Below are 15166 nucleotides of genomic sequence, written 5' to 3'. Positions count from 1 at the left end.
ATCAAGGGGGAAAAAATCCCCCCTGGCTGCCCAGGAGAGGGCACTGCTGCCCTGCTTTTGGGATAATCTGAACATTACCAACTTTTCTAAAGAGGAAAAAAAAACAAAAAAAACCCCAAACCATTTCAGTCTTGCCCAGGCAATGCACTGGGAAGACCCTGCTCAGCTAATGAGAGACCCCACTGGGGTTAATTTAGACCCTGCTCAGGGTAATTAGAGCCCTTGCTCTGGTGATTATGTTGCATCCCTACCAGGAAAAGCTCCTCTCTTGCTGTCTGTACAGACAGAATTAACATTTGCAGAGGTAATCAGGCTGCAGCCATCCAAATCAAAACCAAAAGCCCAACAAGAAGGATGCAAAGCATCCAGCTCAGGAAGGCAGAGAGACAACAGGAACCAACCACTGAAATGGCAGAATGAAAGGCTTGAAGTGCTACAATTTAGACCCCCCAAAAAAAGTTTTTTACAATGACTGTGCTTTTACTATTTATTGTGCATAACATGGCTGGAAAAGTCACTTTTTTCTGAGGTAACCTCCTTACAGATACAATATTTTCCAGTGTGTGCCAAGGTTATCCTGTGAGTCAGCAAAACACAGGATGATTTTAAAAACCAGAAAAGTTTAAAGCTTAAAGCTTAAGTGGGGTGAATTATGGACACAATACAGGTGCTCTGTACAGGCTGTAAGAAATAGCTGTTTGCATAACAAGAATTCCCAGAGGAAAAGTAATGAGCATAACAAAATGTCAGAAGCAAAAGAAGGCACCTTAAGTAGAAATAGAAATAGAAATAGAAACAGAAACAGAAATAGAAATAGAATAGAATAGAATAGAATAGAATAGAATGGAATAGAATGGAATAGAATAGAATAGAATAGAATAGAATAGAATAGAATAGAATAGAATAGAATAGAATAGAATAGAATAGAATAGAATAGAATAGAATAGAATAGAATAGAATAGAATGGAATGGAATAGAAAACTACGTATTAAAAAAGTAAACAGTGAACTGGTTTTGTCTCATTCTTCCTAAAAATTATCATTGGAAACCTGAACCAACCACAGTAAAATCTATTTATAAAAAATCTTTGTACAATGTAAAAAAAAACCATACATAGCCTTGAAAGCACTAAAATGGAACAGAAGAGAGACCAAATGTAAGCTTTGGACATGACAATGGTATCTGAAGTTTGTTTATGTGCTCTTTACATTTCTACTTGTTTTTCCTAGTCCAAACCACAAAATATTAAGACCTGATCTACCACATTTAGGGCTCCAAACCTTACTGAGAAGCAGGGACCTGGGCAACCAGCCTGGTGTAGAGCTCTTCCCCTACACAGGGATTTTTCTCAGGTATATTTCTCATCTAAAACTCCCTCCCCTCCACATTCCCCAAGCAATCTGGAAGAGTTTGTATTCCAAATTTCCTTGTTCCCTCTTAGCAAAACCAAGTGGGAATGTTTTCTTAAGAGCTCAAGGAAGTCAGGAGTGATTCTTGGTCTGTGGCTAAAGATTTCCTGGTTATTATTGATGTTCTTTGTTGCTCCTCAGCATTTAGAGCTGCTGAGATTCCCCAGAGGAATGGTACTCAGTGTTCAGCTCAGAGAGATGCTTTTACTACCTGTTGCCTCTCTTTTTCAGCATCTTTGAGTTTTTCCTCAGTTCAGTCTCCCCTTCACGTGGGCTCTGTACCCTCCCTCTGAAAGAAATAAACAAGAAACCAGAATTATGTTTAGAGCTCTTCAAACACTCCAAGTCTCTCTTAAACTAAATTAATTTGGAGAAGAAAGGGGCTTGCTACAGGGTTGTAACTTGGGCAGGGGCTGGTTTCAGCTGCCCCTGTTGAGGCTGCCAAAGCCAAGATGCATAAAGATATTTTTTTTTATTGCCTTTTATTCCCTTTTGTTGCCTCCCTGCTCCCTACACACGTCCCCACTGCTGGCTGTGGGAAAGGAGTCTGTGAAAAGGGGTTGATGCCATCAGGGAAAGGAGCCATCTCCTGAAATCAGTCCCAGGCTGAGGTCACTCAGGGGATAAATACTTTTCCCCAAAGGCCTGTGGCTCCTGAGAACCAACTGTTTGCTTTGCCTGTCAACAGGATTTTCTCTGCTCAATATATCAAACCCCAGTGACCAGCTGGCTGGTTTTGATCTGCCCGAAGTCATCAGCTGGCATCTTTAAGGTTTGGAACCATTTCTTCTCCTCTAGTTAGCACCCCAGCATAAGCCAAGCAAAGCATCTATCAAGAAAATAATTGTTAGAGCTGCTACCCTCATCAAGCAAAGGCTGGAGCTTGCCTTTGTTCCTGAAATAAAGGTGGAAGTTGAAAGCCTAAATACCACGGACACCGATTTTGGTTGCTACATGTCAGCCTCCTTCCATTGGATTCACTTGTCTGGGCTGATTTATGCTGTCTGTGGCTTAGTTTAAAAAAAAAACCAAAAAAACCCAAACAACCCTCCCCTCCCAAAACTAATTAAAAGAAATTTGGAAACAGCATTTCTCATTTCCCTACCTAAAATCAAAGTTATTTCTAAAATACGTGACAGGGCGGACAAGCAGACTCAGATGGTTTTCCTAAATTTAAAGAAGAATATGGGGAAAAAAATGTCAAATACATGTCAGACTTAAATATTATGGAAAAAGCTCAGCTAGTGCAGGTGTATTTTGGGTTTGGTTGACATATCTTCTTACAAAGTAGATTTTCTACTGCTTTTCAAATAGTTTTCCACGTGCCCTTTTTTTTAGCCTTTACTGTACCTGCACAAGCCAGAAGTCAGTTCAGGGCCCTCTTGAACATTTTCATGAGAATTCTGTTTGTCTTCTGATTCTGGTGACTGAAAGGCCTTTATCTGCAAGTTAATTTTTTCCCCTAAATTGACAAACATATGGAGATTAAAAAAAAAAAATCAGCAATAGGTGAACTTGTTTGGTTGTGATTAACCTAAAGCAAGAAAATATACTCTAACACTACATCCCTATACATTATTACTCCAAGGAACTCATTCCACTTTTTAATAGTCCAGAATATTGGGATTTTTACTATTGATTAGTTCTGATGGAGCAGAGATTGAACTTTCCCACTTGCTGTTTCATTTTGATAATGACAGCAGAAGAACTGCATGGCTCAAAGGATAAGAATTTTCATGCTCCACCACAAACACAGACCAGAGAACCCATGTGCTGTTCTATCAATTTGTCCCTAAGTATCTCTTGAATTCTGTATTAATATAATTTGTTAAAACTGTAGTAAATTCATATAAATTTTCCCAATTTCCTGGATTCACTAGGATTTTATTTCTGAGCACGTGTGTGTGGGAAGGCTGATTTTTCCATTCGCCCATAAAATGTGAGAAAGACTTGAAAAATGATTCTGGTGGGAGACACAATGTCATCTCTTGGCTACAGGACTGCTCTGGATTGAGGACCAGTGACCTCACTTGTTACTCTGCTACTGGTGAGCTGGGTGGCCTTGGGATGTCACCTTATTTTCCTCTATCCTGATTAGGGAAATGGCACTGATGCAAAATCCCTCCTAAAACTTCATTTTGTTACTCTGCAAAATACACACTGAGGTGTGGGATGATGTGTTATTTTTTAAAACAACCCAGGGCTCTACCAACCTGTTGTTTTGCTCCTTTTTGAAGGCTTCTTCTTCACCATCACTGGAACTCGAGCCAGGGATGCCAACTCACTCACAAAGTCCTGCTCAGCTTCCTGCACACAAGGACAAAGCAGAATTAACACAGCACAGCTTGATTCTGGGGGATTAGCTGTGGCATGACAAAAATGACAGGTATGTCATGGCAGGAACACAGGATGGCTAACATCAGGGATGTGCTTCTTACCAAAAAAGAGACCCAGTGAGGAGAAATAACTCCAGCTTCTCCTCAGCAGCACTCAGGACCAAAAGGCTGAGAGCTCAGAGGTGATGAGGGGCAGCAAAGCTGCCATGAAACCATCACCTGGCTGGTGATGTCTGCATTGCATCAGGGCCTGGTGCCCCTTCATGTGGCCATGAACTCAAGCACATTGCTGCAATAGTAGGGATGCTGAGTAGTCTCCTTCTGATTAGGTTCAAGTAAGCAAAAAGTGAGTCTGTGCTTGAAACAGACACAATACAGAACTGTCAGTAACTCTCCCCTCAAGTACCTGGGTCTCCTTGTAGGAATTAGCTTCAAACTGCTGTCTGAATGTCTTCTTCAATGGAGAAGTGGTAAATATTAGCACTGATTTCAAAGGAGATCCTTACAGCCCATTCAGAGAATCCCAGGATGTCAGGGTGGAAGCGACCTCAAGGATCCCCTGCTCCAACCCTTCTGATATTATTGTTCATCTGAGATCTCTCAGCACCCCAGAGAGCTGAGACTTCAAACTTTCCAAAGTGGGGGAATCCCCCCCTTCCCCTTGGAGACCATTCCATGGCCTCATGGGGAAAAATTTTCCTCTTGAGTTCAATTAGAACCTCCCCAGGAGCACCTTGTGCCCATTGCCCCTTGTCCTGTCCAGGTGACTCCTCGTGAGCAGGGAGTCTCCAGCTGCTTTTCTTAAAGCCCTTTTTAAGTACTTTTGATGTTTTGCCATGGACTGCCTCAGCTCCCTGAGTCATTTCCCCCTGCCTCACCTTTAGCTGATTCTCCAGCTCAGTTTCCAGGTGATTTAATCCCAGCAGCTTTTGTTTCAGAGCCTCCAGACGGATTTGCTGCTGCAGTTCAAACTGAGCCAAAACCTTCTGCTGCTGCAGCACCATCCTGGACAGGAGAAATTCAAAGGTTGGTTCAGGTTATGGGAGGACTACAACCCTGGGAAACTGTTTTTAGAAGGTTTTGTAGAGAGAAAGACTCATTAATACCACCAGCCCATCCAGCTTTTCCCCATTTTGTGGCAGATTTTTAGTTAATTTTATTATTTTAATAAATTGCTTTGGTTGTCTATGCAACAGAAGCTTCTTGCAGAGGCAGTAGGAGTTTGGGTTGCCCATGGCCAGACTTTGGGACTTGCTCTGCTTTCAAACCCATTATATATTTCTAAAGTTGGCTTCACAATCTGCTTGCAAAGACCCAAGCTCAGGGGTGAGGATTAGGGATTAAGAAATCAGTGCCTGCCACCCAGGGCTCTTCAGCACCAGGTTGAGACTGGGCCAGAACCATGGTAACTCAAAACCTGGCAATTCTGGAGCACTGACAACTTTATTCTTTGCTTGTTTTGCTTTGCTGGTTAAAGATGAATATTAATGCAGCAGAACCTGAGAGGCTGCAACTTTGCTGAACCTGGATTTTTTCTGTGCTCTTGCCTGATCTACCTTGAAGCAACCCTGTCAATCACCCCCCCCCAGTCCTCAGGGAAGGAGATAACACAAATTGTTTCTGACATCTCCACAAAATGGAGTTGCTGTTAGAATGGCCAATGCTCACAGCTTTCAAAATCTGCTTTTTTGAACTCACACTCATAACCTTGCTCCAAGAGCAAAAGGAAATCAGCCAGTCTGTGCTGAGTTAAATAGGACAAATTAATGGAAATATTCTCATTAAGTTACAAAGGACTGGGAGTTGACAGTAAAAAAAATGACAGCAGGAAAACAGGTTATGAATCCTCATGGTTATGAGACCAGCTTGGATATTAAGTAGTTCTATTTCTGAATGCAATATTTCTGCCTGCATGAAGGGCAATATTGGATTTTAGTTTAAGACATAAGACTAGATGATGGGAGCAAAAACTCAGAAAACAGCTAGAAGTTAATTTATGTCAGAGTAAATGATAAACTTTATAATGAATAACTAACAGAGCTTTCAGGAAGCTGTTTTACATTAATCCATTTCTCCTCAACTGAGGAGGAAAAACAAGCGTGCAATGATTTTTTTTCAATACAGAAGTAACAAAATATCTAAAAAAAAGACAATCACTTTAAAATTTTAAATGATCTCTAAGGTCCCTTCCAACCTAAGCCAATTTATGGTTCTCTGATGAGTTGGGAGCACTGCTCTTACCTTTGTTGAACTGTGGATGATGTATTGAGGAGGCCTTTGTTCTGCTTTTCCTTCAGTCCCAGCTCATTGTCTTGTTTCTTCCTAAGTCTGCTCCTTTCACCTCTTTCTGCTGAAATAAAATTTCATCAAATTTTCCATTCAAAATTACAACCCCTGAGCTGTGGCAACCTTAGAAAGTTCTCTGCCTTCAGTGGGTAGGACTGTTCTTCTTCAAAACCTCTCTTCTATGGTTAAAGAATGATTTCTGTTTAAAACTGCCAACTATTTTGAGGATAAAAAGTCCATCCCACATGTCTCAAGCACTCAGCCTCTGCTCATCCTGCCATGGTGCTGACTTGCAGGGGTCCTGTTGCTAAGAGGAATTCTAGGTCTCACAACTGAACTGGGAGACCAGTTGAGAACAGAACCAAAGCACTGGTGAAGCAGAACATACCCAGCTCAGCTCAGCTCAGCTCAGCTAGGAGGAGAAGTCTGGAACAGGTTTCCATTTTAATTCCTGCTTAAAGGGACTCAAATCAAAGGGATTTGGGACTGTGGTTGACTAAATCAGGGACAAAAAAGCTTTATAGGGACTTTGTGAAAAACTGAATAGCCGACTGCCTTACTATCTGCCAATGCCTAAAATACAGATTGCCAAAAATCCCCACATAGATTTTGCCCTTCCCTGGCATTTCAGCTTCCCAATCAAGTGTTCAATCTCACAACAAACTGCCAACTATTTTGAGGATAAAAAGTCCATCCCACGTGTCTCAAGCACTCAGCCTCTGCTCATCCTGCCATGGTGCTGACTTGCAGGGGTCCTGTTGCTAAGAGGAATTCTAGGTCTCACAACTGAACTGGGAGACCAGTTGAGAACAGAACCAAAGCACTGGTGAAGCAGAACATACCCAGCTCAGCTCAGCTAGGAGGAGCAGTTTGGAACAGGCTTCCATTTTAATTCCTGCTTAAAGGGACTCAAATCAAAGGGATTTGGGACTGTAGTTGACTAAATCAAGGACAAAAAAGCTTTATAAGGACTTTGTGAAAAACTGAATAGCTGACTGCCTTACTATCTGCCAATGCCTAAAATACAGATTGCCAAAAATCCCCACATAGATTTTGCCCTTCCCTGGCATTTCAGCTTCCCAATCAAGTGTTCAATCTCACAACAAACTGCCAACTATTTTGAGGATAAAAAGTCCATCCCACGTGTCTCAAGCACTTAGCCCCTGACCATCCTGCCATGGTGCTGACTTGCAGGGGTCCTGTTGCTAAGAGGAATTCTAGGTCTCACAACTGAACTGGGAGACCAGTTGAGAACAGAACCAAAGCACTGGTGAAGCAGAACATACCCAGCTCAGCTCAGCTCAGCTCAGAGGAGCAGTCTGTAACAGGTTTCCATTTTAATTCCTGCTTAAAGGGACTCAAATCAAAGGGATTTGGGACTGTGGTTGACTAAATCAAGGACAAAAAAGGCTTTATAGGGACTTTGTGAAAAACTGAATAGCTGACTGCCTTACTATCTGCCAATGCCTAAAATACAGATTGCCAAAAATTCCCACATAGATTTTGCCCTTCCCTGGCATTTCAGCTTCCCAATCAAGTGTTCAATCTCACAACAGGGTGTGCAAAACAGGCTGGCTTTTCCCTATAACCAGTGAGCACATCCAGCTCCTTTGGAGCTCCCAAACCCTTCCCCCCAACTCATCTCTGGCTCTCTGCCTTCAGTGGGTAGGACTGTTCCTCTTCAAAACCTCTCTTCTATGGTTAAAGAATGATTTCTGTTTAAAACTGCCAACTATTTTGAGGATAAAAAGTCCATCCCACATGTCTCAAGCACTCAGCCTCTGCTCATCCTGCCATGGTGCTGACTTGCAGGGGTCCTGTTGCTAAGAGGAATTCTAGGTCTCACAACTGAACTGGGAGACCAGTTGAGAACAGAACCAAAGCACTGGTGAAGCAGAACATACCCAGCTCAGCTCAGCTAGGAGGAGCAGTCTGGAACAGGCTTCCATTTTAATTCCTGCTTAAAGGGGCTCAAATCAAAGGGATTTGGGACTGTAGTTGACTAAATCAAGGACAAAAAAGCTTTATAGGGACTTTGTGAAAAACTGAATAGCTGACTGCCTTACTATCTGCCAATGCCTAAAATACAGATTGCCAAAAATCCCCACATAGATTTTGCCCTTCCCTGGCATTTTAGCTTCCCAATCAAGTGTTCAATCTCACAACAAACTGCAAACTATTTTGAGGATAAAAAGTCCATCCCACATGTCTCAAGCACTTAGCCCCTGACCATCCTGCCATGGTGCTGACTTGCAGGGGTCCTGTTGCTAAGAGGAATTCTAGGTCTCACAACTGAACTGGGAGACCAGTTGAGAACAGAACCAAAGCACTGGTGAAGCAGAACATACCCAGCTCAGCTCAGCTCAGCTCAGAGGAGCAGTCTGGAACAGGTTTCCATTTTAATTCCTGCTTAAAGGGACTCAAATCAAAGGGATTTGGGACTGTGGTTGACTAAATCAGGGACAAAAAAGCTTTATAGGGACTTTGTGAAAAACTGAATAGCTGACTGCCTTACTATCTGCCAATGCCTAAAATACAGATTGCCAAAAATTCCCATATAGATTTTGCCCTTCCCTGGCATTTCAGCTTCCCAATCAAGTGTTCAATCTCACAACAGGGTGTGCAAAACAGGCTGGCTTTTCCCTATAACCAGTGAGCACATCCAGCTCCTTTGGAGCTCCCAAACGCTTCCCCCCAACTCATCTCTGGCTCTCTGCCTTCAGTGGGTAGGACTGTTCCTCTTCAAAACCTCTCTTCTATGGTTAAAGAATGATTTCTGTTTAAAACTGCCAACTATTTTGAGGATAAAAAGTCCATCCCACGTGTCTCAAGCACTCAGCCTCTGCTCATCCTGCCATGGTGCTAATTCCTAACTTCCTTTAATGCCAACAACCTTCACACAGGGGAGAGTTTCCAAAAGAAATCAAGAATCACAATTTGCTTTTGTTTTCCTGCCCTGAAAGAACTGAGGAATTAAAAATCATTCCAGGGAGAAATTGCCTGTATTTATGTGAGACCCAGTGGTTCATAAACATCTTCAACAGTTCCACAACCTGCAAGAGGACGAGTTTCAATTTTGCTCTATTTCTTGCTTCTAAACAACAGATTTTTGTTATCTTTAGAAGCAATCTTTACAGTGATAATGAAATTAATTTACCTGTTAAGAAAACAGAATTACAGGTGTCAATATGGTTCATACCTTGTGAGGATTTCAAGTGCTGAAGCTTTTTCCCTTCGTAGTCTTCTGTGATTTTTCCTAATTTCTGGTAGTAGTTTTGCACCAGTCTATTGATGTTATTGCTGGTCCCATACACACTTTCTACAGCAGCTTCCACCAGGTGCTCCTGCATTGCACAGCACAAGTTAAAATTAACTTTTTAAGTCAAAAACTGAATTGTTTTGATCTAAAAGGGGGGAGCTGACCTAATTTCATAGGTGCATACAGAAATGTGAATTTTGTGCTCGAAAACTGGCAGACTGAGACACTGGGAAACAAGTATTTCTATTCCATTCCTGGAAGATTTCAACATGGAAAAACTACTGTAAAATCTTTCTAATGTGTCTCACCTCCATCTGGGAAGGGGCCATTATCTGTTCAATCTCTACAGCCCATTTTTACCTCCCAAAAGCAAAGTAAATCAATCAATGTGTAGCTCTACTATAGCTTTCCATTATCCAGAAAATCCAATTATTCACTCTGGAACAGTTTTATTAACCTATGAAGAAAGTTTTAATTTTTATTTCATTCTTTATCTATGAATTAATATTAATCTGTTAGCAGAAACAAGGTCTATTAATTAACCAGATTCATCAATAGATAACCACCTGCATTTCTCCCTCAGTTTTGTTATTCTTTGTCATCAAGAACTCTCAAATTTTTTTCATATGCCAGACTTTGGCTTGAAAAAACCTGTTTTGGCTGCTGTAGCAAGTCCCTAGGAAATACTGTATTTCTATCTAAGTGTTAGCTTGTAAATATTTTGCAATATATCATCAACTTTATCACTGGTTGTAAAGGTCTGCTGCTGCTTCTTGGAATAAGAGTAATGCATAAATTGAATAAACTTCCATTTTAGCAAGCAGCACCCATGTTCTGTGGAAAACATTTCTATATTTTGAACTGAAAATTCAAAAAATCTGAACATTTCTCTACCTTGAAGTCCTGTCCCTCATCTGAACTCCTTTTTCCAGCCTCCCCTCGGGCATGCTGCAGCAGTGTCTGCCCCATCACCTGCTCCATGTGCTGCTGAAGGAACTGCAGAGCTTCTTGAATTTCTGTGCCTAGCTGCTGGTGGAATTCTAAATGGGTTTGCTGGGTTTCTTCCTCCAGCTTCTCCTCCTCTTCCAGGATATGGGACTCCTAGGAACCAGACAAAAAAGATCAACACTCCCACTTAAATGCACTGACAAACCCAGTCAGCTTCAGCTTAAAAGGAAGTCCTACAGCCATTCAGGGCTTTATTGGGTTTAGATTTAGAAAAATCTCATCTCCAGTGGTTTTGTCCACTGTACAAAACTGTGTATGTACAGTTATTTAACTCATTTGCCTTTCCAACCAAACTATCAGCTCTGTCATGACATGTACAATAATCACAGAATGGTTTGGGTTGGAAGGGACCTTAAAGATCATCCAGTTCCAACCCCCCTGCCATGGGTCATCCCCTGAGACATCATCCCCTGGGTCAGCTGAAGATGATGGAGTCACTGGTATGGCCCCTACCTCCCCAAGCTGGGGGACAAGCAGGGTACTTGCAGTCATTTTCTGTGGTGGGTGCCCCAAAAATCCTGGTGACTTCAGCTCTCAGCAACTCCTGGAGGAGGCTGGGAGAGTCTCCAGGGAGCATCAGTCACGAGGTGTTACAGCAAAGGCAAAAGTAGATGGGCAAAAATGGGAGAGTTTTGAGCCAAGCAGGGTCTTGTGCATGATCTAAACTAAAGGATGCTCTTGGGGCTGCCTTGGACAGCACCAGATCCTCTGGTACTGCCCCTGCAGGGGGTGAAGGTCTGGGGACAGCTCCAAATTTGGCCTCAAGCACACACAGACATTAATGTCATTATTAGTGACCAAGAAGGTGCTCTCTGCAGGAGCTTGGTCAGCTTTATGCAGCCATCAGCTCTGATGTGCATGTCCTTTCTGGAAGGAAGAGTGCTTGCTCTGGCCCTTCTTTCACAAACTGAGGACAGCCCAGGCAGGAAATTATAGAATCCTAGAACTGGCTGGGTTGGAAGGGACCTCAGAGCTCATCAAGTCCAACCCTTGATCCACTCCCGCTGCAGTTCCCAGCCCATGGCACTGAGTGCCACATCCAGGCTCTTTTGAAATATCTCCAGGGATGGAGAATCCACCCCTTCCCTGGGCAGCCCATTCCAATGGCTGAGCACCCTCTCTGGAAAGAAATTCTTTCTCATGGCCAACCTAAACCTCCCCTGGCACAACTTGAGACCTCTTGTGCCCTCTTGTCTTGCTGAGAGTTGCCTGGGAAAAGAGCCCAACCCCCCCCTGGCTCCAACCTCCTTTCAGGGAGTTGGAGAGAGCGATGAGGTCTCCCCTGAGCCTCCTCTTCTCCAGCCTCAACACCCCCAGCTCCCTCAGCCCTTCCTCACAGGACTTGTGCTGGATCCCTTCACAGCCTCCTTGCTCTTCTCTGGACCTGCTCCAGCACCTCAATCTCCTTCCTGAGCTGAGGGGCCCAGAACTGGACACAGGACTCAAGCTGTGGCCTCCCCAGGGCTGAGCACAGGGGCAGAATCCCTTCCCTGGACCTGCTGGCCACGCTGTTCCTGAGCCAGCCCAGGATGCCATTGGCCTTCTTGGCCACCTGGGCACACTGCTGGCTCCTCTTCAGCTTCCTGGCAATCCAGACTCCCAGCTCCCTTTCTGCCACTCTGTGCCCAGCCTGGAGCTCCCCATGGGGTTGTTGTGGCCAAAGTGCGTATTTCACTTATCAAAGTGATAACATATATATATATATATATATATATATATATATATATATGATATATATATTTGTATATGTGTGTGTACATATATACATATATATACACATATATATATACGTATATATACATTTATATATATATGACATCTGCTTCCTACCCTGTCATTTTCAAGTGCTGTACTCCCATCTTTGTGATCTGTCCTGTTGAATTTATTATTTCTATTAAAACTATGAACAACCTACATCAAATACACTGAGTCCAGATAACAGTGGATGCCTTGATGAAGGCAAACATAGCTGTGCAACTGGAACATGGACCTGTGCATTTCTGACAAGAGAATATTTTCCTTTCTGTTTGGAAGTGGGAGATTTTCTACTTCTCAGCATTTGAGACCTCTGGAGAAAACCCACCCAGACACTGTCCTTACCACTGCCTTCTGTAATTGCCACTGGTCCTCATCTTGGCAGGGGGATGATCCCTTCTGCAGGATTTGTTGTTCTCTCAGTTCCTGAAGCAAACTTTTCTTTCTGGTCAGTCTCATGCAGGCCAGGGCTCCCATTCCCACTCTTCGGATGCTGAGCCTTGAGAGGACTGCACACAGCAGCAGCTGAGATTTTCTCAAGATGTAATTAAGAGACCTGTAAAAAGGAACATTAAAAATCCCCCAGCTGAGCTGCTGGCTGCTTTGGCACAGGTGTTGAAGCAAAGTCACAGCTCAGAGATGACAAGAGTTCCTATTCACTCTGTTTAATGTCTGTTTAAAGCAGCCCTGGGGAGCTGCTCAGGTGTCAAGAATGGGACTGCTGTGATAGGCTTCTAATCATCTCACCCTGAAGTTAAATTAAAATAAAGATGGGAAGAAAAAGATATTAAATAAATAGATATATTAATAAAAAATATATAATAAAAATGTATGTAATATAATAATTATATATATAGATAGCATATAAACATATATTTATATATATTATACATATTATATATGTATGACTGTAATGAAGGAAGTAATTTGATATCTCAGTCAAAATGAGGCAGATGACACAGAACTGTCATTTTTTTTTTTTTTATGAGAAGAATCTCTCTTGAAGACACGTTCAGCTGTATAAAAATGAGCTAAACCAAAAAGTTTCCTTGATGAAAACAGACAGAGAATGAATGAGAGGAGTCATGATCATGCAAAGTCAGGGGTACTGGAATAGCAGAAAGCAAAGGCAGAGCTGGATTGAATATTTTACCTTGAAGATCCAACTCCAATGCAACATGCAGCATGCAAAGTAGTTTGATATCTCAGTCAAAATGAGGCAAATGACACAGAACTGTCATTTTTTTTTTTTATGAGAAGGATCTCTCTTAAACACATGTTCAGCTGTATAAAAATGAGCTAAACCAAAAAGTTTCCTTGGTGAAAACAGATGGAGAATGAATGAGAGGACTCATGATCATGCAAAATCAGGGGTACTGGAATAGCAGAAAGCAAAGGCAGAGCTGGATTAAATATTTTACCTTGAGGAAGATCCAACTCCAATACAATATTCAGCATGCAAAGTAATTTGCTGTCTCAGTCAAAATGAGGCAGATGACACAGAACTGTCATTTTTTTTTTTTTTATGAGAAGAATCTCTCTTGAAGACACGTTCAGCTGTATAAAAATGAGCTAAACCAAAAAGTTTCCTTGGTGAAAACAGATGGAGAATGAATGAGAGGAGTCATGATCATGCAAAGTCAGGGGTACTGGAATAGCAGAAAGCAAAGGCAGAGCTGGATTAAATATTTTACCTTGAAGAAGATTCAACTCCAATGCAACATGCAGCATGCAAAGTAATTTGCTATCTCAGTCAAAATGAGGCAGATGACACAGAACTGTCTTTTTTTTTTTTTTTTTTAATGAGAAGAATCTCTCTTGAAGACACGTTCAGCTGTATAAAAATGAGCTAAACCAAAAAGTTTCCTTGATGAAAACAGATGGAGAATGAATGAGAGGACTCATGATCATGCAAAGTCAGGGGTACTGGAATAGCAGAAAGCAAAGGCAGAGCTGGATTAAATATTTTACCTTGAGGAAGATCCAACTCCAATGCAACATGCAGCATGCAAAGTAGTTTGATATCTCAGTCAAAATGAGGCAGATGACACAGAACTGTCATTTTTTTTTTTTATGAGAAGGATCTCTCTTAAACACATGTTCAGCTGTATAAAAATGAGCTAAACCAAAAAGTTTCCTTGGTGAAAACAGAGAATGAATGAGAGGACTCATGATCATGCAAAGTCAGGGGCACTGGAATAGCAGAAAGCAAAGGCAGAGCTGGATTGAATATTTTACCTTGAGGAAGATCCAACTCCAATGCAATATTCAGCATGCAAAGAAAGAGGCAGGTTCAAGATTAGAAAACACAAACTTAGGAGTAGATCCAGGGAAAGCACATCCCTTGTCAAACCACAGAAGACTCTCCTTAATACTTAGCATGAATCATGATATCTGTTTGGTTTTTTAGATTTTTTTTTCTCCCTGGAGATGCTCAGAGTCCCTCAGCACTGCTTCCCACAGCTCACTGGATCTGTGCAGTCAGCAGAGCAGCTTTACACCCCCTGCTTACTGATAAAATCCAACTTACTCATCACTGAGGCATCCCAGTCTGCTTCTGACACCCTGAATTATCTTCTCTTGTTTCTCAGACAGGTGCTTTTGCATGGCAGCAGTCAGAGCATATTCCTTTATCCACAGCTAAAAGCAGGGGGAAAAAAAACCCCAACAAAACACAATTTCCATCATTCTAGTCACCACATTACAAAACAGCAGTTTATTTGAGGTTATTTTACTAAAAACAACCATCACCCTCTTTCAAGGAAAAAACACGGGATTAAATTTATTTTGCTTTGGAATATTTTGTCTCAAATATCCAAGTCTTAAACAAAAGTGATTGAAAAGAAAGGGAGGTTTTGCATTGGTTTGGGACACCCCTGAGCTGTTTCTCCTACAGATTTTCCACTTTCAGCAACAGATGGAGACCAATAGGGCACAAAATATTGCATTGATGCTCCTCAGCAGGTTGCAGTGGGACTTTTGTTTGGGGTTTTTTTTTTTTTTTGTTTGTTTCACTAGTGAAGAATTTGTTCATTAGTTTCACTGAACAAAATAAAGATATCATCTGGAACCACACTCTTCTGTATAGTTAAATAGCTTAAAACAGAGATTGG

The 15166-nt window shown here is 41.9% G+C and overlaps 1 protein-coding gene across 4 annotated transcripts in view; it reads right to left on the bottom strand.

The window, feature by feature from the left end:
• Nucleotides 1–1049: 1049 nt before the first annotated feature.
• Nucleotides 1050–15166, bottom strand: part of EVC (EvC ciliary complex subunit 1) — a 56679-nt gene continuing 42562 nt past the window's right edge. For 3 of the 4 annotated variants that reach the window (XM_071743978.1, XM_071743981.1, XM_071743980.1), the window contains 9 exons: nucleotides 14584–14693; nucleotides 12399–12609; nucleotides 10185–10391; nucleotides 9231–9375; nucleotides 5987–6095; nucleotides 4624–4750; nucleotides 3623–3716; nucleotides 2760–2871; nucleotides 1050–1698 (listed from right to left, as the gene is read on the bottom strand). In XM_071743978.1, coding sequence (XP_071600079.1) covers nucleotides 1617–1698; nucleotides 2760–2871; nucleotides 3623–3716; nucleotides 4624–4750; nucleotides 5987–6095; nucleotides 9231–9375; nucleotides 10185–10391; nucleotides 12399–12609; nucleotides 14584–14693 — 1197 coding nt within the window. In that variant the 3' untranslated portion in view covers nucleotides 1050–1616. The remainder of the gene's footprint in view (nucleotides 1699–2759; nucleotides 2872–3622; nucleotides 3717–4623; nucleotides 4751–5986; nucleotides 6096–9230; nucleotides 9376–10184; nucleotides 10392–12398; nucleotides 12610–14583; nucleotides 14694–15166) is intronic. The other variant, XM_071743979.1, reaches the window with a different exon arrangement.

Source organism: Heliangelus exortis, chromosome 4 (assembly GCF_036169615.1).
Source record: "Heliangelus exortis chromosome 4, bHelExo1.hap1, whole genome shotgun sequence".
Lineage (NCBI taxonomy): Eukaryota > Metazoa > Chordata > Aves > Apodiformes > Trochilidae > Heliangelus > Heliangelus exortis.
This window is presented reverse-complemented; position numbering and strand designations above follow the sequence as displayed.